At 41.5% G+C, this 23,879-nt stretch overlaps 1 protein-coding gene and 1 long non-coding RNA gene across 6 annotated transcripts; one reads left to right on the forward strand and one right to left on the reverse strand.

Annotated features, from left to right (window-relative positions):
- The first annotated feature begins 14 nt into the window (after positions 1-14).
- THUMPD3 (THUMP domain containing 3) lies at positions 15-16,988 on the forward strand. Of its 5 annotated transcripts, none has more exons than XM_037522141.2 (10): positions 15-66; positions 1,241-1,529; positions 3,245-3,322; positions 7,071-7,547; positions 9,958-10,088; positions 12,280-12,349; positions 13,103-13,218; positions 15,007-15,117; positions 15,698-15,821; positions 16,006-16,988. In XM_037522141.2, the coding sequence occupies exons 2-10, from the start codon at positions 1,275-1,277 to the stop codon at positions 16,153-16,155; spliced, it is 1,512 nt and encodes a 503-aa protein (XP_037378038.1). In that variant the 5' UTR covers positions 15-66; positions 1,241-1,274; the 3' UTR covers positions 16,156-16,988. The 5 variants fall into 5 exon arrangements, with proteins under 5 accessions (XP_037378038.1, XP_037378041.1, XP_054551477.1 ...); XM_037522144.2 differs by having other exon boundaries at positions 34-83; XM_054695502.1 differs by lacking the exon at positions 15-66 and adding an exon at positions 498-634.
- On the reverse strand, positions 10,108-23,158 carry LOC119255213 (uncharacterized). The gene is made up of 3 exons (XR_005127424.2): positions 18,008-23,158; positions 12,524-12,727; positions 10,108-12,407 (listed from the first exon to the last, which is right to left on the reverse strand). It is a non-coding gene; the product is annotated as an uncharacterized LOC119255213 (long non-coding RNA).
- Between the last annotated feature and the right edge of the window lie 721 nt (positions 23,159-23,879).

Raw genomic sequence — 23,879 nt, forward strand, 5'->3', positions numbered from 1 at the left:
CCGGGCGCGGCCGACTTCCGGCGGCGTGACCCGAGCGCCAGGGCCGGCGTGGCGCGGAGCCGGAAGGTCGGCGCGGGCGGCCGGTAACCGGGCGGCGGGGGGAGGGGCCGGCAGGGGGAGGGGCGGCAGGGCGCTCCAGACCCCGAGCCGCGGGCGGGAGGGGCGGCCAGGGCCAGCGCCCGGCTGAACCGCCTCCGGGCCGCCGCGGCGCCCGCGTCGCTGCCCGCCCGGGCCGCCCCCGCGCCCGCCCTGCTGCGACCAGGCCCGCGGCGGGCAGCCGTCAGGCGCCGCTTGGCCCCGGCCCGGGAGGCCCGTCCCTCGGCGCCTCGCTGCCGTTTCCTCGGCGACGCGAGCCCAGTGAGGGCAGGCGGTGGCTTTTCTTCAGGTCGCCCCTCCGGGCTCGGAACGAGTGCGGCGTCGGCCCCGCGCCCGCTGGGGCGGCTCCGAGTCACCCTCGGGCGGGCTGTGAGCGCGGAGGCCCCGCCCCCAGCCCCCCCCCTTCCAGCGCCCGCCCCGCTTCCCGAAACGGGCACCGGGCTTAGCGTGTGCGCCGCGTCACAGCCTTTTCCATGCCCAGCCAAGGGCCCCGGAGCCGGGCCTGTAGTGGGCACGCAGGTGTTTGCAGGTATTAGAAGTACGTGTTCAGTTAATCGCGTTTACACGTGTAAAATCACTGTCCGCGCCAGGAAGGAAGATAGCCTATTAGCACGTGTTAGTTATGGGCCTGGCGATAGGCTCTTCTCGCTTAAGGCTTCCCCCACCTCTGAGAGAGGAGAAGTAACTCCCATTTTGCAGGTGAGGGAATCGAGGCATAGAAGAACTAAGTTCTTTGAGATCGTTCAACCTGTGTGGGGGGAAGGATTCAAACCCATGTCTCCTTGAAATTCCAAAGCCCCATGTTTTTAACTGCTAGTTTTAAAAGAAGATGCAGAAATGTATCTGTGCTCTGGCAGCACCATTGGGGGATTGTGAATGTGTCATTGTGAGACGGCTCTTAGCAACATAAGTGATCCTGAACTAAACGTTGCTGTGGTGGAAACTCGTTTATCTGTCTCCTTTTCTTCCGTGCTACAGATGTTAGAACTGTACCCTGTACTCACGTTTATTCGGTCCTTTTGTTTTCGATCAGTTCCAGTTTAGGTGTGTTGACTTGGTGTTGCCCTGTTCTTTCAACTGTCCTATACTTGAAATGTGAAGTGGTAATGTTTGGGTTTTATTTATTTTTCTTCTCCTTTTAAAGGGACTCTATTAGGGACCTTGGAAGTGCTGCCAACATGTCTGATGTACAAGAAGCCACTAACCAACTCCTGGATGTGACCCTTCATGAGAGTCAGAGCTCAGTCCAGGAGACAGAAAGTGGTTCCAAGAGTGAGTCAGAGCATCTCCAAGTCACTATTGGAGCGACTGTACCAACTGGCTTTGAGCAAACAGCTGCAGATGAAGTGAGAGAGAAATTGGGATCATCATGCAAAATCAGCAAAGACCGGGGCAAGATCTACTTTAACATTTCAGTGGAAAGTCTGGCTCAGGTTTGAATAAAGCAATATTTAAAATAGTTTTCTAAGTGGGTCTTTTATGGTTACTTTGGTTTAAGGACCCCCACTAGAATCCCTTTTGTTTTTTCTTTGCTCTGCCCCCAATCAGGCGATGTTAAAGTATTTCTGCATTTTCTATTGGCTACTGGCTCGTAAGCTTGATGAACAGGTTTGCTGTACTTTGAGAAGTTATCCAAATACCTCCTGAGATGAATTCACCAGAAAGAATCCTATGTGAATATGAAGAAATCCTGAGTATTTGTTACAGATCTCTGACTTTATGTACTTCCATATGTAGGTGAAATTTAAGCTTTGGTGATACAGCATGAAAAGAGATTTTTTTTTTTTCTTTAATCTGTGTCAAAGAATTTCTTGCCCAGAAGTAATTAGGAGTTAGTGAAGGTGAGAAGTGAAGGTCAGTAGACTGTCATCCCACTAGAGATAAGCTAATCTATCTATATAAGTTGATGTATGTGTTGCTACATGAGCAACATGAGGGCAGGAATTTTTCCTTTTTTCCCCTGCCAGTATCTCTCAAGCTCTTGGTGTCTGGCATATTGTAGGCATTTGTAAATACTCAGATGAATAGGTAAGAAAATATTTTCTAGTGAGTATTTTAGTTACTGACAACCTTTGCGAAGATAGGCTCTATTCGACTTGTCCCTTGTGTCTGCAGGGGGTTGGTTCCAATACCCTTCGATACCAAAATCCACAAATGCTCAAGTCCCCTCTATAAAATGGCATAGTATTTATATATGATCTACATATATTCTCTTGTGTGCTTTCAATCTCTAGATTGCTTATGCCTAATACGATGTAAATATTATATAATCATTCTTATACTGTATTGTTTAGGGACTAATGATAGAGAAAAATGTCGGTACATGTTCAGTATGTACACAGCCATCATAGCCCTCACTAGTTTTGTTTTTTTTTTTTTTTTTAAGATTTATTTATTTATGCATACAAGAGCTGGGGTACAGGCCAGAGATACAGGGGGTGAGAGGATTCACCAGAGACAGAATGAGGAACAGAACAGGCAGATTGACTGAAATACACTGCTGAGGGGAGCAGCACGGCGAGTCAGGAGAGGTCTGCTGCGCCATGCGGGTAGCTCCCGGGCCGGCCAGGGGTGGAACTCATGCTGCAGAGGCTGCAGATTGCTTGCTTCATAGTGCGATGCTTAACCCCTTGCGCCACCACGGAGGCCCACTCACTAGCTATTTTTGATCCTTGGTTGGTTGAATCTTTCCTTGTGGAACCTGCTGGACAGATGGCCCACTGTATTATTCTTACTCATTGTTGGATTTGGGAATAAGTAATTTGTCCAGGGTCACTCAGCTGGTAACCACAGAGCTGGAGCTCAGACTGCTCTTACTCACTGCAGCATACAGTTTTTTCCCAGAGCCCCAGGAGGGAAATACCATGATGCTCCACTTAATTGTCTTCATCCTTCCCTTCTTCCCCAGACTCATGTTGGCCACATAATCGTTTAAGCTTCTGTCTTTCCATCTCTTCCTTTTCTGGGGGAATGGAAGCTGATTGGTGACTCTAAAGATGGAGGCAAGGAAGATAGGGAAATTTTAAATACAGATTATAGATATTAGAAGCTTTAAATCTTTGTGCCTGGTTTTACTATATAAATCTTGATTGTGTGATTCAGGAGCTTTTTCCAAAATTTTTTTTTTAACATCTTTGTTCCTCCCCAGGTTCATTGTCTGAGATCAGTTGATAACTTATTTGTGGTTGTTCAGGAATTTAAAGATTACCAGTTCAAGGAAACAAAGGTGAGCCATCCCTAACTTTTGTTCTCTGAGTTTCAGCCAGCTTCTCCAAGGAGAATATTTCTGTTATTTCTGTTTTTCAGATTCTGTCTTATCATTTGGTGTTACTACTGCTTTTATTGGAATAGAATGCTGGGAGTCTTTTATAATAAAATGCAGAGATTTGTTGACAATCTAGCCCAAAAGGCTTTTTTAAAAATCAGTTTTGAAACACATCCAGATTTATAAGAAGTAAAGTAAATTGCTTGACTTTCTTACAAAGATAGATATCTTAGATTAGCTTTGCTGATATATATGGTTCCAAAATAGACTTGCTTCCAGACTGTGAACCAGAGCAAGTGACAGTTTGTGTCATCTACAAATAACACTTTCTCTCACCATTCTGCTTTTGCCTGCTTTCTTCTCTAACTTCATTTTTGAAAGAAAGCCAGAGTAATATCTAAATACTCTTTCAGTTGTTAGGACAACAGCTTTGCCTCCAACTTGTATTTAGCATGTGATTCCTAAATATTCAGACGCTGCTTAAGCTGAAGGTTGAAAATAGATTGCAGTAAGCCTTTAGTGTTTTTCCACATTGTTTTTGGTCAGGTTTCCAGACCAAATGCTTGAAAACTTTCTTTCAGTTTTATTGCCTATCTTAGAAATAATCTTTTTTAAACAACTATGGTATGCTGCTAAATTCTTTCTCTCTCTCTCTTTTTTTTTTTGGGCAAAAAAGGTTGATTCCAAAACATTATTCAAAAACCTATCAAAGTGATATGAACCCACAGCCTAGAAAATATATAACCAGATCTACAAGAATTCAGACTGAAAATAGTTTAAATTATCTTAACTGAAAGCTACTATTACAGATTTCTGATATTGTTGAATCATACCTGTGAAACTAGTAAAACTAGTAAATAACAGGGAGGCTACTGAAATTTTTTGCTGCTAAGTATTTCAGTTTTAACAGCTAGTTCGATACTTGAATAAATGTTAACTGACATGACAAAACAAAACTAAAAAAATCAAAAAGCTCCACTTTAAATTTAAATTTGCACTGCTAACTTAGTAGTGCATAATTAATACTTTGCAAATTCTTCCATTTTTGCCATCCTACAGTTTGCATTATTTGGGTTTTTGACTCTATAGGTGAGTTTGAGATTGTGAAATGGTTCTATGTGAGCAGCCTTTCAGAGTTGTCTTGTAAATTACTACAAATGGGCTCCTGTGGAAATCCTAAAAGGTGGGCAGTAAGGATTCAGGTAAATTTCAAATCTCTGCAGGGGAAACTTCTGTATCTATGAAGAATTGTTAAGCATATCACTTTGTGGCGTTAAATTGCAACGTACCCTAGTAAAACCTTATTTTTAAACAATTGCTTCCTCATTCTGTTGACCATTGAGTTTATCCTTTGTCGCATTGTATTTTCCCATGTCGTATATAAATCTGTTAAACAGTATAATGGGTTTTCTTATTTTTAAGGAATCAGACAATAGCATGAGTCTGCCTGTTTCTAAAAAAGGCTAACTAATCTGTGAGTCTGAAAACCTAGTTAATACATGAATTAGAACAAGACTATAAAGACCAAAAGCATTGGCAGTGAAAACTCAGTGTTTAGTCCTCTCTTCTCATCCCATTCACTATTACCTTCTAGAGCTGTCATCTAAATATGTGTATTTCACTTACTTACACAAATGAAAGCATATGCACTGTTTTGTAGTTTTGTCCACCTCTTGGCAATCACACCAATGTCATCGTTGGAGACAAGTGCATCAGAATCAGTGCATTCTAGGATGTTAGGTTTTTTCCTCACTCTTGTTACAGCTGTGACATAGTGACTAGTTTATACACAGACATGTACATCCTCCGCCTATGCATCATTTTTCTGTTTAATAAGATAGTTTATCCTATTGATATTTATTGATGTGATACAAATATTTGGTCTTAGCTCCATCATGCTTATGCTATACATTTTGCTTAAAAATGCCTTCAAGTTCTGTATTTTCTTAGCTCTTTCCATGTGTGTGTCTTCTAGGATACTTTGGAAGGTTTGTACTTATTCTTTAGCTGTTACTTTGTAGCTCCAACTTGATCAGATCTTAACTGTTTACACCGCATTTTTTAAAACTAAGCAATGGTGAAGTGGACATATTTAACTTCTCCTTTCCTTCCAATTTTATTTTTCTTAGTGTCAACCCTTATGCCATCAATATGTTTCATTTATTAATCAGCTTAACATCTATCCTTTGACCTCTGGCTATAAGAGTAGAGGTTATCAACCTGCTTGAATTACTTCCCACCTTTACCTTTCCCTTTCAGCTGCATGCCAGTTTGTAACATTTACATTGTGTTGTAGTCATTATTCCTGTATTTCCATTTTGGTCCTGAACATACCTGCCCTCTGTTAGAGATTTTTCTTTTTATCTCTTGGGTATAAAATTTGGCGTTACATTTTCCTTTAAGAATATTGTAGGTCTTATGCACTCTCACCTAGCATTAGATGTTGCCATGGACCCCTACTTAAAATTTTAAGTCCATTCTGATATTTTCCCCCTTAATTATTGCTTTCCGGGCCTCCCTGGTGGCGCAGCGGTTGAGCGCTGGGTTGCGAAGCTGCCCGCAGCCTTTGCGGCGCCGGTTCGATCCCCGGCTGCTCCCCGGCCACCGGAGGAGGGTCCCGCATGGCGCGCAGACCTCTCCTGCCGCCCGCTGCTCCCCTCAGCAGTGTACTTCGGTCCTTCTGCCTGCTCTGCTCCCCCCTCTGGCTCTGGTGAATTCTCTCACCCTCCCATGCTTCTGACTGTACACCCAGTGCTTGTATCAATCAATCAATAAATAAATCTTTAAAAAAAAAAAAAAAATTATTGCTTTCCACCTTATTTTTGTTTACTGCTCAGAGGATTTTTTTAAAAATCTTTGAAGTCTCATAAGATAACCAGAATATGTCATTGTTGATAATTTCTTGTCAGGTTATGTTAACCTGTAGAGAGATTGACAGCCACTTGCTTTTCTGGGAAATTTTCTAGAATTTTTAAATTTTTGTTTCATTGTTTTAAATGCCGCCTTCTGCGATGCCAGTTATACATATATAGGATCACTTGACTTTCATGTTCTTTTGTTTTCTCTCTGCTCTTTTATTTACCTTTTTACAGATTTCCATCGTTACTGCCTTTGCTTTTTTTCACATCCCTTACTCTGTTTCCAGCAGTGTTTTCTGTATGTGGTGTACTTTCTTAGTCCACTTTTTCTTGAAAGAGTCAAACTCCTGTTTCATCTCCTTGTGGCTCACTTCATCTTTCTGCTTTTATATCTTTGCTTTGAGTTCTTAATTTACAAAGGGATTGCCTCATTATATGATCAACTGCTTGGGGTTTTTTCCTTTAAAATTTTTTTACTTAAAAAAAATACAGTTTATATGTATACACAGCACAACGCTCCGAAGGAAGTCAGTCCGTGCGCAGTAAGTTGTCCTTCCCTGCCTTTCCCAGTTCCCTTCCTTGGAGGTAACCCCAGCCAACAAGTTTATTACTTACAATTTAATTTTGCAGCCCAACTTCAGATCTACCAATTTGTTTTGTAGTATTTTTTTAGTGACTTAGTTTGTATATATCTTCAATTTCAGTGAGATTTTAATTTCCTTAATTACAGACATTATTTACTCTCTTACTCTGTGCCCTCATTACCCCCAACATAACAATTATTGTCTCCAGGCAATTAAAGTGGTAAGAAATGAGTAAAACAAATGGATTTCATTCTCTGTCCTTCACAGGAAGAAGTTCTAAAAGATTTCGAAGAGTTGGCTGGGAAACTTCCATGGTCAGATCCTTTAAAAGTATGGAAAATTAATACGAGTTTCAAGAAAAAAAAAATTAAGCGTAAAAAGATAAATCAAAATTCAAATAAAGGGAAGACTGGTAATGGACAAGGAGACAAAATAGATGAGAGAGGTGTTAAAAAAGAGTTTACTAACAATTCCTTAGATTCACGTATCTTAGACTATTATGAAAATCCAGCCCTCAAAGAAGAGGTATCAACGCTAGTAGGTGATGATTTGGCATCTTGCAAAGATGAGACTGATGAAAGCTCAAAAGAAGAAGCTGATCCTGAAGTGCTAAAGTTTAGAGTCACATGCAACAGGGCCGGAGAGAAGCATTGCTTTACCTCAAATGAGGCTGCAAGAGATTTTGGGGGTGCTGTTCAAGATTATTTTAAGTGGAAGGCTGACATGACCAACTTTGATGTAGAGGTAGGTACAGACTGATTATGATGATTCCAGAAGGCTGTGTTTGTAGATATGTAGCATTTTCAGACTAACGCAATCTCACCCAATCTTATGGACAGTTAAAACTGCAGCGACAGAACAGAACTAATAGACCATGGCCAGCAAGAGTATGGGTTATTGAAACATTTAGGTCTAGAACCAGATTTTGACTCCACAACTCTGATACTATTCTATGGACAAGATCTTCTGCCTGAGCCTCTATTTCAAATGGAGCCAGCGATAGTATATACCTTTAAGTGTCGCCTGAAGCGTAAATGAGATGGATGATACATCTGAAGTATTTGGTACAGTACCTGGCATATACTAAGTGCTTAATAGATGGCAGCTCTTAAGACTTGAGTTTTGTAATTCTCAGCTAATACTTCTTACTACTTTATGCGGACTTTAAGATTATAAAATCAATCAGTATTAAAACAGTTGTTTTTCTGTGTCATGGTTCTAATAGAGTTTTGCTACTAGAAAAAAAAAAAAAGTACATTTTTAAAACAAACCTTGACCTCCGAAAATCAGGGTCTTTACTCTTTCTGGAATTCTTCTAGGGTCTTAAACCCAGGAGCCACTTTTTAGCCTGCTGACTGTCCTCAGTCTTCTGTTACACAGGTGATTTATTTACACATGGGCCACACAAACTTGACTTTCAGTCCCCAATAGTTTATTGCCCCTGGCAGCTGACATTTTTATTAGGAAGTCATTTTCTGTTGTAGGACATGTAAAATTGGGACAAGTCACTTACTCTCTGTATCTTTTTTTGGCATATGAAATCAGAAGGACACTTTGAGTTTCTTTTTGTCCTCATACAGCTGTTGTAAGAAAGACTTGGTTGACTAGGACAATAAGATTCAAAAGTTACCAAGTGAGCTTAGAGGACATATGCTAGAGCCATACTGTTCAGATCCCACTTACAAGCTGTATGATGTTTGGCAAATAAGCTGATACCTTTGTGCCTCAGCTTCCTCATGTATAAAAGAGGATAATACCTAGGTGTGGATGTGAAACGAGGTAGTGAATATAAAGTGTGCACTGGAACAATAGCTTGCCTATCTGAGTGCTGTGTAGAAGTGTCAGCTGCTGCTGCTAAGAGCATGAGGAAAGGTTAGTTGGGAGATTGGAGAACTTTTTTTTTTTTTTAAAGATTATATCTTTTTTTTTTTTTTATTTATTAGATTTATTTTTTATTTATTTATTTATACAAGCAGTGGGTACAGTCAGAAGCGCGGGAGGGTGAGAGAATTCACCAGAGCCAGAGCCGGGAGCAGAGCAGGCAGAAGGACCGAAGCACACTGCTGAGGGGAGCAGCGGGCGGCAGGAGAGGTCTGCGCGCCATGTGGGACCCTCGCCCGGTGGTCGGGGAGCAGCCGGGGATCGAACCGGCGTTGCAGAGGCTGCGCTTCGCAACCCAGCGCTCAACCGCTGCGCCACCGGAGAGGCCCAATATATTTTAATTTTACTTTTTACTTGACTAGTTCATACTTAACCATGTGTTCAGAAAACTGTAACTGGAACAAAACATAATTTCACAGATATTGAGTCAAGTTTAAAAATACTAGGTAAGAAAAGAACACTCTTCTGTATACAGGTAAACTTTACAGTAAGCCGTGCCCAAGATCAATGGATTTGTCTACACTTGGATTAAAAAGATAACAGGGTAGTTATCTTTGCCCCATGCCTTTAAGTTTCCCAGTCAGCTTTTAGAAGCTTTTTTTTTTGGCTAGTGTGTTATATGACACTAGCAACAAAACTTGGGATAAAGTATTTTGTCATGGGAAAAAGAGATAAGTAGCTGATGAAGCAAATATGGCACAAATTCGCAGCTAGTTAATCTAAGCAAAGGGCATATTGAGGAATTCAGTGTGTGGTATGCTGTGGCATTTCTGTATGCTTGAAATTTTCTCCAAAACAGTTAAAGAACGTTTGAAATGCTTACTAAAAAGTGTATACACCTTCAAAATGTTTGTTATAAAGATTCTGGTGATACTTGTTTTAGCTAATGTATAAATACAACAAAAGAAAAGAGTAAAATTGATTGAAAATGTTTGAAACAGTATATTCTATTTTCATTTGTATGAACTTATGAAAAAGAGAACCAATTTATGGTGGTCATCAGATTATGATTGCTTTGGGTGACTGTTCACTGGGAGGGGCGCAAGGAGTGCCTTCTGGTGTGCGGGATACTGTGTGCCTTTACCAGGTGGTGGTTGCACAGTCTGTATCATGAAGATTCACTGAGCTGCACTCTTCAGGCTTGCGTAGTTAGCCGTATGCAAAGTATACCTCGACGGTGAGATCCAACCTCAAAAAAAAGCCTTAGTAATAAGTACATTAAGTACATTTTGAACAACCGTAAGCTATTGTGTCTTGTTTAACTTTATTGTAGGTTCTTCTGAACATCCACGATAATGAAATCATTGTGGGCATTGCATTGACAGAGGAGAGTCTCCACCGAAGGAATATCACGCATTTTGGTCCAACAACACTTCGATCTACCCTAGCCTATGGGATGCTGAGGTTAGAAAAGGGGCTGAGATGTCTACATTGAAGTGACCCTTTGATTTGAATTTTGCCTTGAAAACACTTTGTTTTGTGAGGTACTGTGATGGAATTTAGTGCCTGAAGAACAGGATAAAAAACTTTGTCTATTTCTTTCACCTCTATCCAATATTGATTGCTTGTGATCCTGAAACTATTACTTAATTACTATCTCAGTTGTCTGATTTTAAAATGGGAAGAACAGTTCTCATTGCCTTTTGAATGGGGTTGCCACAATTATGAGTAGGAGGGCTGTACTGTATGTTGTTAGATAGAGCAAAGTTTGCTTTCTTTCTTTTCAGAGTAGTAAAGCAAATGAAACCGAGGTATTTTAAATCTGTTTAATGTGTAAGTGAATACAGAGAGCTTTTATGTATATTTTTACATTTTATCATCACAGCAATGCAGGAATCATTCTGGAATGTTCCACCTTTCCAAGAGCAAGACCTCGATTTATTTGTCCTTTGCCTTCCTCCCTTTTATTGGGTTCTTCTATTCGGACAAGCTTATCTTTTCTTGGTTTTTGTCTTCCAGACTGCAGAATGGTTTTGATGTGAGACTCAAAGGTTTATTAGTAAGGATTAAATACAGAATAAGAACTAATTATAGTCCCTGCATATCCTGGTAGTCATTTATATTTTTTTGCTTCCAATCTTTGCTTCCTTTTTAATCCTGCTCATCCATGGAGTTAAGTTCAACGCAATTGGAAACCTGTCAGTTCAGTAGCAATAGAAAACTGGGTTCATTAAAGACAAGCTCCTAGTCTTCATTTAACACACATTTTTTATCTACTGCTGCGCATTAAGGCAGGAGCCCGGGAAGCAGAGCGTTACTGTGGATACAACTCTTAGAAACCTGAGCAAGCTAGTTTAAGATTTACAAAGTGATGACTTGTGGTGGAAGATTTATTGGAAAGATACGGAGAGATCTTGGGGAAGCCACAGAAAAACTGAAAGCCATGACTCAAGCAGGAAAGGAATCAGATCTTGGAAAACCCCCTCGCAACCGAGCTGTCACTTTTGTCTCTTCTGGGAGCTCTGGGCTCTTGTCTCTGTTCATCTGTGCACTTGGCTGCCCCTCATCTAAATTTATCTGTTTCCATTTTCAAATGATCAACCTATTCTGCTACAGCTTCTAGCTCTTCATTTCAAATTTTTGGGAGAGAAAAGCTGACTGACGTAGTTTTAGTCAAGGCTGCGCGCTGGCCCCAGCAGCAGTGGCTGGGAGGACCAGGTTGCTCACTCCCAGCAGGGCCACTGAGAGAGCCGTTTGCCCTATGTTGAGCAGCAGGAATGTGGTGGGGGGTCCCCCGAGCTGGGCAGGTGTCACAAGAAGAATCCAGGGTTAATCCCCAAGACTCCCAGTCTTGTCAGGGAGATAAATAGTTGCTTTACATGTAGCACATCGCATAGATCACGAAAAGATTAGCAGAACAAATGAAGGGAAGAGGAACGTTGTGACCTGTGTGAGGAGGGGCCGCTTCACAGATGGGGTAATGTCAAGTCACTGAGAGGGACCCCTTTCATCTTGACTCTAGGTCCCCTATTAGTTTTGTGTCCATGGACAAGTTTTGCATCGACTTGTTTAAACAATGGGAAGAATAAAAGTAACTTATCTCACAGTGTTCAGATAATTGGCCCAGGAATTCATCTAAACAACCTAAATCCATGCCTGACAAATAGTAAGTGCTCAAAGTAAAGCAATTGTTTTATAGCGAGATTATCTTAAAATTAAATTTACAAGGAAAGGAATACTGAATCTCTAATTGCCACTAAACTTACATCAATACATGTTTTATTGGCAACTTGTTTGAGTATTTTTTAATGTAACAGGTTTGCAAACAAAATAACACTGCTTTCTAAAGCATCTGTGTATATATATATACATGCAAACACACATGCAGGCAAAGGTCTAGAGGCTAAATTCCATCTAGTAGGGAAGTGGGATTGTAAGTATAATCAAAGTGGGTTTTTCGTTGTATGTAATTTTTTTTAAGCTCTAGAATACACAGGCAACATGTAATTACAAATGGACATTTACAATGAATATTGACCCAAGTTCCGTCCTGCTAGTGTAATGGGTCCTTGACCTTGTAACTTCAGAAACAGTCGCTGTGGAGGCCTCGGCTGTCAGTGACGTCCGCTCTTACAGGCTGTTTTCTTTTCCACAGGCTCTGTGTACCTCAACCTACTGATATCATAGTTGATCCAATGTGTGGAACAGGGGCAATCCCAATAGAGGTAATGATTTTCCTTTAGCTTTTAGATAGGCAGGGGAGATATCCAGAATGCTCTAGACCTGGTGGACAAATTAGACATAATGAAATCACCAAGACTGGGTCAGTAGACCAAAAGGTTTTGAAAGAATTACACTAGTAAAGCTAGAACTTCTGTGTCTAGCATGTAACTACTTACTACAAATAGCCAGGGACTAGATTGATTGTGGATTACAGAAAAGGCTGAGAATTACACACTGGTGAGTCCCTTTACTGTAACAGATTGGTAGAGTTGACAGAAGAGATAATTGAAGACGTAAGCATCAACTGGGGAAAGGTGATTTCATTTCTATAAAGTGGGAGTTTGCTTCTTAATCCTCTTAGGTTCTTTGAGAGAGTATAGCTGTAAAAAAGGAAAAACCTATGAACATCATTTCAATTTTTTAGGAAATCTAGCAAGGCTAGATACCAAACATTCTTAAATAGTTTCCAGAATTACGTCAACATCGCCTGTGAGAGACAGCTTGAAGAGTTGGAGTTGATGTTACAGAGGGACTGACATTTGAGCTGGGTCTTGAAACATGAGTAGGAAGGAATTCAGCAAGCAGGACAGCAGGGCATTTCAAGCAGGGGGAATAGCTTTGTTGACAGTATGTAGTTTTGCCACTTTAGAAAAAGCATTTGTTTATCAGATTGTCTTATTTATTGATGATTGAAATGAATTTTTTTTTTTTTGCAATTTGCTAATTCTGTTTTAATATATACTCTTGTCTTTTAGGGGGCTACTGAGTGGTCCAACTGTTACCATATTGCTGGTGATAATAATCCATTGGCTGTGAATAGGGCAGCAAATAACATCTCCTCCCTACTGACCAAGAGCCAAGTTAAAGAAGGGTAAACATTTCAGATACTTTGTAGCATGTCTAAGGCTTAATCACTTTTCATACCTACTTTATGAATTAATACCCCTAGTGATTTACAACATCATTTAGTCACTGTGAACGTATTGTGAGACTCATTTTAAATTTTATTTAAAGTTACATATATTAGAATTTTTAAATTTAATTTCCCCACCCTGATGGAGCTGCTTTCATTTGTCTTCCCTTTTTTTGCCTTATTTTTTCCTTCACATAGTGAAAAAAATATTCATAAAGACTCTTTGGTTTCACAGATTTTCAGACACTTTGTTTTTAGATGGTCTGTTTTTTAATGACTGCACAAGATTCCATTTGATAGAAATACTACAGTTTATTTAGTCTTTGTTCTATCATTTGGCACTTAAATGAACCTCGGGTTTGGAAGAAACCTGAAATGCATCCTGAGGCCCAAGCGCCCTAAAGAAAGTCTGCCCGTCTTGAATGACCGTTCCGTCATTAAAATCTCACATAGAGGCCACTGGTTCCGCCTTTGCAGGCTTGAGCGCGGGTCAGAGCTTTTCGTGAAATGGATCATCCCTGTACTTCTACAGGTACAGGTTTTTTCTCCCATAAAGAAAACCTCACCTCTGTCACACCAGGATTGACACCAGATGTTTGAAGAGCTACCAAAATCCCCCCTGCCTCTGCCCCACCCCTCCAGGCCTCTCTTCTCCAAGCAGAATACTCTGTGTCCTTCAGTCACATCCTCTCAATATCTGTGCACTGACAGCCCACCGCCTCTGGGAGAGGTTTTCCTCCAGGCGTCTGTGGTGGCACCCAGAGCCCTTGCCCACGACTCAGATGACGTGGTCACTCCATCCATGGCCTCCACTGTCTTTGGGAAGAATTGGTGAAAATGTTACCTTGTAGTATTTTTGGCCCTATGGTTATATATTTTGTTACAGATATTGGTACCCATGGTTGTAATATTCATGCTTACTGTGTTGTTTTTAGTGATTACTTGTTATTTTTTCTTAAATTCTTTTTTATAACCCTTAATCTCTGCTCATGTTTAATTTCTTTTTTGCCTGTTCTATTTTGTTTCTTAAACCAGTAGATTTGCCTTACCAGGGAGGATTTAAATCACTATAATTGTTATGTTCACTATGTCTTGTCACTTATATTTTTAGTCTTTTTCTTTCTTGGCCTTGTTTTTTAGAATGTACACGGTACATTTTAATCTTCAGACAAATACCTGTATACTTGTTCATTTTAGATCTGTTTCTTTGGGTTTCTTGGAACCCTGTAGATTTCACCAGTTTTTATCCTGGTCACTTCATAACCTTTTTATCTCCCTAATGTTCTGACTTTTCCCGGTTTCATCACTGTTTTCTCTTTAAGGTTGTTTCTGACTTTCCCAGTGTTTCATCACTGATGATGTTTCATCAATAATGTTTTACATTGTCAGTTGTGTAATTTACTGTCTCAAACTGTTTTCAAAGTTGTCTGTTGCAGTTCTTTGTGTTGCAATCTTCTTTTCCCCTGATCTGTTTTTCTTAAATTTAAATGAAACAGATGTAGATATCTTTTGAAAGCCACTCTTGACCATTTGTAAAATGTACTAATCATTCTTACAGATCTCATCACTGTTTTATCTTGTGACTATATGCTTTCTTCCTACATGCTACTTTAAAATTTTGCCTATTAGCTTGCTGTTGTCCTGATAGCATGTTAGCAGCAGTTTGTACTTTATAGCAGTCTCTTCAGAAACACTTTTTTTTAATTTTATGCTTAAAAATGTGTTGACTTTCCTTTGTCCCCACAGCAAACTCTCCTGGGGCTTGCCCATAGACGCTGTTCAGTGGGATATCTGCAATCTGCCACTGAGAACTGGCTCTGTGGATATTATTGTAACGGACATGCCATTTGGGAAAAGGTGGGAGTTGGCCCTTTAAAAATGATTTTACCTTCACCTGTTACACAAGTGCCCACTAGTCTTCTCACCCTGTATTTTGAGTTCATTCCCTCAGAAACCTTCCTTTCAGCAGAGCAGTATTTCAGGGAAGAATTGTAACAAGAAATGGATTCACCCATTTTGTTTCTACTTAGAACTCAGTAATGTATTAATTACATTTTGATCCTGACCCACGATTCATTTTGCACATTATGTATCCCTCACTGCCTAACCCACTGTTGTTGCAGATGAGACTTCACAAAATAAGGTTGGGCAAAACTTGGTTCTTTTTCTCAGGGCGAATGATTTCTAATCACTGGTTTGGTTTCTGTAACTACTCTTATTCTCATTAAGAGGACACATTATGTAACTTAGAATTATCAAATGAAATTTTTCTGTAACTGATTTAAAAAAAAATCTAAGCAGTTCATAAACTTGGATCACTCATTTCATTGACATATAATGGCAATGGCAGATTATCTTTAATAATTTCTCATTTCATATAGTGCCAGACATTTATCTCTGGCAATAATTGTTTGACTCATTGGACTCTCTTTTATAGGATGGGCTCCAAGAAGAGAAACTGGAACCTCTATCCAGCTTGCCTGCGGGAGATGGGCCGTGTCTGTAGACCTGGGACAGGCCGCGCTGTCCTACTGACTCAGGACAAGAAATGCTTCACCAAGGTGCTGTATGTTAGCTCCAAAATTCAGCCTGTGGCAGCTTTAAGATCTTTGTAAGCAGACTTGGGGGTATTAAATTTGAGTAGGATGTTTTCTCTTCCCACAGTGTTCTTACTGGCAACTAAGACTCCTTGTTCTAGAAACAGATGGTCAGCTAATTACTTGTATGCTTTTTGTGTGTACACAGGCATTATCTGGAATGGGACATGTGTGGCGGAAGGTGCATACTGTCTGGGTAAACATAGGGGGTCTGCATGCTGCAGTTTATCTTCTGAAACGTACACCTCAAGCTTTTGTTCATCCTTCAGAACAAGATGGAGAAAGAATTCCTTGGTAATGCAGAGAATGAAGATGATTAATATATTTGTGCTTCCAGACACTGGAAATGTCGGCATGAAGAACTTGCTTTTGAGAGAAAAGTAGTAACCCAAGTGCAGTTTGCACGGTTTAATCTGATCGAAAGCTCTTCAGCTTCCTGGTTATCAAAAGATGTGAATGTAATGTGATGCAGCTGAAAAAGTCTTAAGAGGAAGCAGAGCTGTTCTTCAGAGCGGTTTTGAAGTAGCTGGGCTATTAGTACTTTCCTTAAAATGCTTTAAAGATGCCTAGTGAAAAGCCTATTAAAATGCTCTGGTTTAAAACACTATTTTCAGGCTTTATTGAAGCTCCTGTTTTCCATTGTAGCAGGTGAAACGATGGCCTGACCTGATGGAAAAGCAGAGAACAGAATCAGAGCATCTGGGGTCACATCTCATTGCCTATGCAGCCTTGCTAGTTAATAGTTCTTGTTTCCTCAAACTTAAAAAGTGAAGCATCATTCCATTTTGTGAAGTGTTTGCCCCAGTGACAAGACCAAACCTCACAAGACCTATAGGAAAGTTACCATCTGCCTTAAATATGCATGTTACTCAAGTCAATATAAAACTAAAAAAGCAAAGGAATTGCAGATAATGAGCTGTTAAAATAGGGTATTTCTGTAAGTAGCAGCACACACAGGAATAGATGGACTATGGGACCAAATTTAAGATGACCTTATTCTTTTCAGTATAAAGAATGGTGTTGCCTTTCAAAGTCAAATTTAAACCTGTCTCAGTATTGGTTTCGTGAAAGAACTAGAGAACTTATGTATGTTTGAATTAAAAACTTTGTGTCAATTCTTTTATGTTTTTCTTGGGTCACAATTTGTACTTAGTTGCTTTACCAGTTGCATAAAATTCTTCCTGCAACAGTGGAAAATGAAATGACCTCAGCATCAAGTCCCCATAAAGAGTGCTTCCCTGGGGCAGTACTTGGGGTTTTATGTGGATTTCTTTGTAGTATTTCAGTTTATTTGGGGAGTACTGGCTGCATTCACCTTAGATTTTTAGTACTGGGCCAGCAGCATAATAGTGCTACTCTTATTACCTTATGTCTTACATTTAAAGATGGTACTTAGGGTAGGAGCATTAAGTACAGCCAACAGCCTTCATCTGTGGATTAAAGATATTTATAAGGGTTTTATATCCAAGTTTTTTTTACCATCATAATGCACAGCTGCATGATTTGACAATAAAACCACCTTTCACCTGAAGGAACCATTGAAACCTCTAAATGAGGGCTGGTCAAGTCCACAGGATCAAACAAGGACCACACCACTGTTTGCCAAGTGCCTGGCACAACACCTACTTAACTGAACATTTAATATTTGTTGAACAAAGGAATCAGTATCTTTGCACACTGGCTTGGTTTCTAAGTATATAGAACACCCATACCTCATCCATCATAGCCTTAATCTTTTTTTTAAAAGATTTATTTATGCATACAAGAACTGGGGTACAGGCCAGAGGGGTGAGGGGTGAGAGGATTCACCAGAGACAGCGGGGAGAACAGGCAGATCGACTGAAATACACTGCTGAGGGGAGCAGCACGGCGAGTCAGGAGAGGTCTGCTGCACCATGTGGGTTGCTCCCTGGCCGACCGGGGATCAAACTGGTGCTGCAGATTGCTTCATAGTGCAGTGCTTAACCCCTTGTGCCACCAGGGAGGCCCAGCCTTAATCTTACTAAATCTCAGTAAAAACATGACCAGATACTGCAGATTTGTAGTGAGCACCCTCTGCAAGTTCACTTTGTAACCTGTGTCCGGGATAGGAAGGGAGCAGGAGTCATGTGACCCTACCACTACCTCCTTGGTGTCAACCCAGTACTAACCTTTCAAGCGGGCTCCAGCACCCTGGGAACGTGTAGACACAGAAAAGGCAACCTGTAGCAACCTGCAGACAAAATGACTCATGAACCAGTCACTGTACTTTGGATGTAAACACAGGGATTTTATAAGTATAGCAAGTAAAAAAGGTACCTCCCAGAGACTAGCAGTGTGTTATGGATAGAAGGGAAACTTATTTAAGCATTCTTTCAGTGTGGTAATGAATCTTCCAGGAAAGAACCAGCTCTGTAGACTCTGGCCCCTCATGAAAGCTATGGCTCAGATCGCAACTGCAAGGACCGAAAGTTGAAGATTAGGGGGTAGGGAGGGGTTAAGTATGCTGAAAGGTTTACAAAGTACCTAAAGTGTCCAAGTATTGTGAGAGCTAGGAGGAAAAAAGTATACCACCACTCTTTTTTTAAAAAGTAACATTTTATTGATTTTCCACTGGTTTATAATACTGTATTTTGGGAGTAGGGCTTCACACCTTGATACTACAGTACTTTGTCCGCAGCCTCTTCCAGGTTCAGGTGAGGGTTAGGTGGGAATTTCAGAGAGAACAGGGTCAAAGTTTAAAAATTCTAAATGGTCCTGCCTGCTAATTTTTTAACAGTTCAAGAAAAACACCACAAAGATCTCTGCTGGACCAAAACTTTTAAATGTGTACAATGTTAAAGGCTCTGTCACACCCTTTTGCCTCAAGGTTGCTTGCTGAGCAGTCCTGAATTTGTAGCTATAATATGATCTATTTTATGACAGAAGCAATTTTCACTAGAATGATATTTCCATTTTCTACAACCCCAAATTAGAAATTTCCAACTACAGTCACCCCTGTATGTCCCACCTCAGACTCAACAGGCACCCACTTTATTCACCACAACCTATCTATGGCCCAACCTATGGCCTAACCTATGGCCCAGCTCGCCCATCCCCGTGACCCAGGCTGACTACTGGGGGCGACTTCAAACCCCCCAGCTATTCAACAGGCAGTGGAGACTTTAGTGTGTTCAATGTGAGCAACAGCTGTTCTCTCAAACTTCCTGGTCTCGAGTCCTCTTCATACTCTTTAAAACTGAGGGCCCAGGCAACTATTTACCAGTATTTTCCCACCTAAGAACTCAAAATAGGAAAAGCAAAAATGCACTGCCTTATTATTTCCAACAATGGCATTATTTCACATTTTTTAAAATGTCTGCCTTAACGGACGGCAGGTGTATTTTTATTTTTTACATTCAATTGGCTTAGATTATGTGTAGTTGCACTGGTCACTTGGAAGTGTTGGTTCACTTAGTTTCATAAACCTTTTAAGTTTTGTCTAGCTCCTGATATATTTTAGAGTCATACTGCTCACACTACCGGCTCATAAAAACAAGCAGCGCTGGAAAACCTAAAGCTCCGGAAGTGTTCCCAAAATTCTAATTTTCACTTCAAAGTTTGAGTTTTAGCTTAATTGCTGTCAGTTTCCTTCCTTGAAATGTTCATTGCCTTCATAGTAAAAAAAATGTCTGCCAAATAGCCAAATCTAAGAACCTAAATTTAACATTTTTTCAAGTAAAAATGGTGGTCTAAGAAAACAGCAGATTCAGCTTGGAACACAAGTGCAGCAAGGCATTTTCTTGAAAAAGCTACCAAGGCAACTAGCCTAAGGACCGCCTGCAGCTCCCCATTTCACCCTCACGTTAGCGTGCTCAGGGTCCAGATCTGATTTTCACTGTCTTCACAGGGGTGTTCTCCGGTATGACTGGTCTGTACTGCAAGGCACTGCAGTGGACAGTGACTAGCAGGTGGGCGCCGCTTGCCACGATGCCAGTAGCTTTAGCGGGAGGTTCTACAGAGCTTTTCAACACTATTTCAGGACATGTCTGGGGCCAACTTGTACATCAGTCTTTCTTTGGCCAGTGGATACTAAACAAACGCAAGTAACAAGCCCAGCCATGTTTGCAGACTCATCCAGTTGCAAGGCAGAAGCACACATGTGCACGAGCCACGATGGCAGACTGCGTGTCTCCATAAATTATCTTTAATGACAAAAATCACGCCTGTGATTTACTTCTTAGCCAGCATTGGCTGTATCAGCAACACAGCTTTTTGTCGTTCCTCAGCCACTGAGCGTGCTCTCCAGCCAATATCAGGTACTGACTTACCTGTAAGACACTTCAGCAAGCTTTTCTTCTAGTTTCTTTGCAGCTAATTTTCCCTGTGAGACAAGTGAACTGTGAGAGAATTAACTCCGTACCCCTTTTAAATATAGATGGTGTAGCTATGGGTTGAACAAGTGGACTCAGAATCCTTAAGCCAAAGATCTATGCTTAAGAAAAATGTTTAGTTTAGAAAATGGTTATTCTAGCAAGTTTTGACTAAATAACTTAAGGAAATATTTGAAACAGTGCCTAAGAATAACAGCAGAGCATTCATGTTTATGCTCAGGCACACAAAAATCTATAGAATTCTATAATAATTGCACTACATTGAAAGTTGCCGGGATTATAGAAGGTACAAACTAAGAGTTAACGACCTCAACCTCACCACCTCAGGAAACGCTGGACACCTGAAGAATACACAGGACCGTTCCGTCACATCCTTGCTGTCACTGCGCAGTACGCACGCTCTGCAGCTGTGAGGACGAGCTGCACAGGAGTTTTATGAGAAGTTTTGACCTCGAAGACCTCCCTATGCTCAGGCAACATGGACACAGCCACAAACAAGCATGCCCGCCCCTCAGTGGACAATGTAAAAGAGAAAATAGCCCAATTAGGCAATTACTACTTTTATTTACCATTGCAGTAGGAGTACGATAAACGAGGGGGTTCTGAAAAGCCTTTCAACACAACTTTAGGACTTGTGTTTATGGCCAAACTTCCACGAGTCTTTGAAGGCGCGAGGAGGGTCCCGGGGTGCTGTTAGGGACGCCCATCAGCGACTATTGATCCCTTTAACTTCCACTTCACTGCCCTAGCTGTCCACCAGACCTCGCCATTTCATGTCTGGATTGCTGTTAACAAGACTCCAGAGTGTTTGCTCTGCCTTAAAATGCTCTATCCCAACAACACATCCTCTTTCTGGCAGCCATTTCAAACTCCCTAAGACCCTTTCCACCGGAGAATGGAAGAACCATAAACTGGAAAGGCACACTGAGCAAGTCAGACCAGTCTGAGTCCTTAGCCCTTAATTTGTTGATGTGTCTACAGGCAAGTTGTTCAACTTCACCGAGCTTTAGTTTCCTCTCTTTGAGGTGGGGCTTTATCGATGAAGATCACACTATCTTGGGAAGAGTTTGGTATGTTATCTGGGACAGAGCTGGCACTCAATGACTATTAATGTTAGTTTATTTCTTCTAATGTACCTATGTTTTCCACTAGTCTTTGCCTAAAACATGCACTAATAGAATGTCGCCACTATTTACTATAGTAAAATGTTTGGGATGAGATTTTAACCAAGTTAGTAAAAAGAGCAAAGGCTGGGAAGTGTTGACTTAAATAGAATCCATACACTAGAAGTAGGGTTCATGGATAAAATAACCAATTATAACATGATGTGAAAATAGGTTACTGTTGTCAGCAGAAAAAATCTTAATCTCACACACACACACACACACACACACGCACACTCACAAAACAAAGGGTGACTAAGGGCCCCAAGACAAATTAAAGGTCAAAGATGTCTAAACCCTAGGGAAAAGCTGGAAAGTAGAACTATTTTTTTTTTAAAGGAGAACTCTCTTGTTTTTTTGTTTGTTTATTTATTTACTTATTTATTTGTACAAGCACTGGGTACAGTCAGAAGCGCGGGAGGGTGAGAGAATTCACCAGAGCCAGAGTGGGGAGCAGAACAGGCAGAAGGACCGAAGTACACTGCTGAGGGGAGCAGCGGGCGGCAGGAGAGGTCTGCGCTCCATGTGGGACCCTCCTTCGGTGGCCGGGGAGCAGCCGGGGATCGAACCAGTGCTGCAGAGGCCGCGGGCAGCTTCGCAACCCAGCGCTCAACCGCTGCGCCACCGGGGAGGCCCAGAAAGTAGAACTATTAAATGTAACCATGACTTTGAAATATGAGAGGCAGAAAGTCTCTCTAATCGCCAAGAAGGTATACAGATTAATACCAGGAAAAACTCATCAGGTTCAACCCTGGCCTAGATAAAACAGACTTAAATAATTGATTCCATGCCACCAACAGTTCTCTGCTAAATCGGCTTTTCACTCACTCCCATCAAGAATTGGGAATGCTGGATAAGAAAGAAGACAGTCCTTGGGGGAAAGACGGCCTCCAACACAGGAGCTCGCTCCAGGAGGAGACTAACAAACTCTGGAATTCTCAGCCTGCAAAAAGGTAAAGCGCCAGACCTAACAGGTCCACGGCGCTACAATTAAGGCTGGTATGAAACAAGTCGTCCCCCTGTGATGCTGATCCCTATCATGTTCTGGATTAACAGCTGCAAACCGTAATTAAACCAAACCTCCATGCATAACAAACCATGTGGAAGACACATTATCTAGTTCAAATTTTGCAAATGTAAAGTGGAAGCCCTTATAAAACCTACTTTTCCATGCAAATACAAGTGTTTGATATGCTTGATTTTGCCCCAGAAGTATGAGAAATAATATAGCTCAACCTCAAAAGGAGACAGAGCTGGTTCTTTAAACAAGAAAACAAGAGCCCAAGGAAGTGCAGCACAGGAAGAGGCGAAGCGCCGCGGACTGTACAGGAAACCCAAGGAAGAGCTCAGGGGCGGACAGATGTACCAGCCCACGAGGCCCATCCATCTCCTTGCGGAACAGAACATCAGGAGGCTGAGGGGACACGATTCTACAGCTTCTCCCCAAGAGCCTTGTTTCTGTGTTTTACAGGTTAAACTATTATTTGGGGGACTTTCTTGTTCAGAGAAACAATTAATTGGGATATCTTAACATTCCTTTTAAAAAGAAAAACAGTCTGGCCTGCCAAGTTTTCACAACTATTAATGACAACTACTCTTCTTTCAAAATGAATTTCCATTCACTTTTTGGAAGCATGGCGAAAAAACTACCAGTTCAGCTGATGGAAACATTAGGGACAAAAAGTTATGGAGGGGGCCTCCCCGGTGGCGCAGCAGTTGAGCGCTGGGTTGCGAACCTGCCCGCGGCCTCTACGGCGCTGGTTCGATCCCCGGCTGCTCCCCGGCCACAGGAGGAGGGTCCCACATGGCGCGCAGACCTCTCCTGCCGCCCGCTGCTCCCCTCAGCAGTGTACTCCGGTCCTCCTGCCTGCTCTGCTCCCCGCTCTGGCTCTGGTGAATTCTCTCACCCTCCCGTGCTTCTGGCTGTACCTAGTGCATGTGTAAACAAAACAAACTAAATAAATAAATAAATAAATAAACATGCCTCTATTAAAAAAAAAAAAAAAGTTATGGAGGGCCTCCCCAGTGGCACAGTGGTTGAGCTCTGGGCTGCAAAGCTGCCCGCAGCCTCTGCAGCACTGGTTCGATCCCCGGCCGCTGGTGAGGGTCCCACATGGCACGCAGACCCCTCCTGCCTCCAGCTGTTCCCTCAGCAGTGTACTTCCGTTGTCTGCCTGTTCTGCTCTCCCCTCTGGCTCTGGTGGATTCTCTCACTCTCCTGCACTTCTGACTGTACCCAGTATTTATATAAATAAATAAATCTTTAATTAAAAAAAAAGTTACGGAGCATCATGCAGAGCGGTTTCTGGGCCGCCTTAGAAGCAGATAAGCAAAGGGACCGAATTTTAGTGCTCCTAAGCCCTGTCTTAACTGAAGGCAACATCTCTGGTGTGGGGCTGGAATCTGCACTCAACAGCAAGCCTGTCTCTGTCCACCAACAGTCTGAAGACCCTACCTAAGGGTTCCACATTCTAAAGAAGAAATTTTAAGTAAAAAAATTCTTTTAG

The sequence above is a fragment of the Talpa occidentalis genome, unplaced genomic scaffold (assembly GCF_014898055.3).
Source record: "Talpa occidentalis isolate TD23 unplaced genomic scaffold, MPIMG_talOcc4v2.1 talOcc4.10, whole genome shotgun sequence".
Taxonomy (NCBI): domain Eukaryota; kingdom Metazoa; phylum Chordata; class Mammalia; order Eulipotyphla; family Talpidae; genus Talpa; species Talpa occidentalis.

What these genes read in the sequence shown, in the direction of transcription:
- THUMPD3 (XM_037522136.2), top strand. Translation starts at nt 570, where the DNA reads ATGCCCAGCCAAGGGCCCCGGAGCCGGGCCTGTAGTGGGCACGCAGGT. An exon ending in CAGTGGAAAGTCTGGCTCAG is followed by an intron (nt 1,530 to 3,244) that starts GTTTGAATAAAG and finishes GTTCCTCCCCAG; the next exon opens with GTTCATTGTCTGAGATCAGT. An exon ending in ACAAGAAATGCTTCACCAAG is followed by an intron (nt 15,822 to 16,005) that starts GTGCTGTATGTT and finishes GTGTGTACACAG; the next exon opens with GCATTATCTGGAATGGGACA.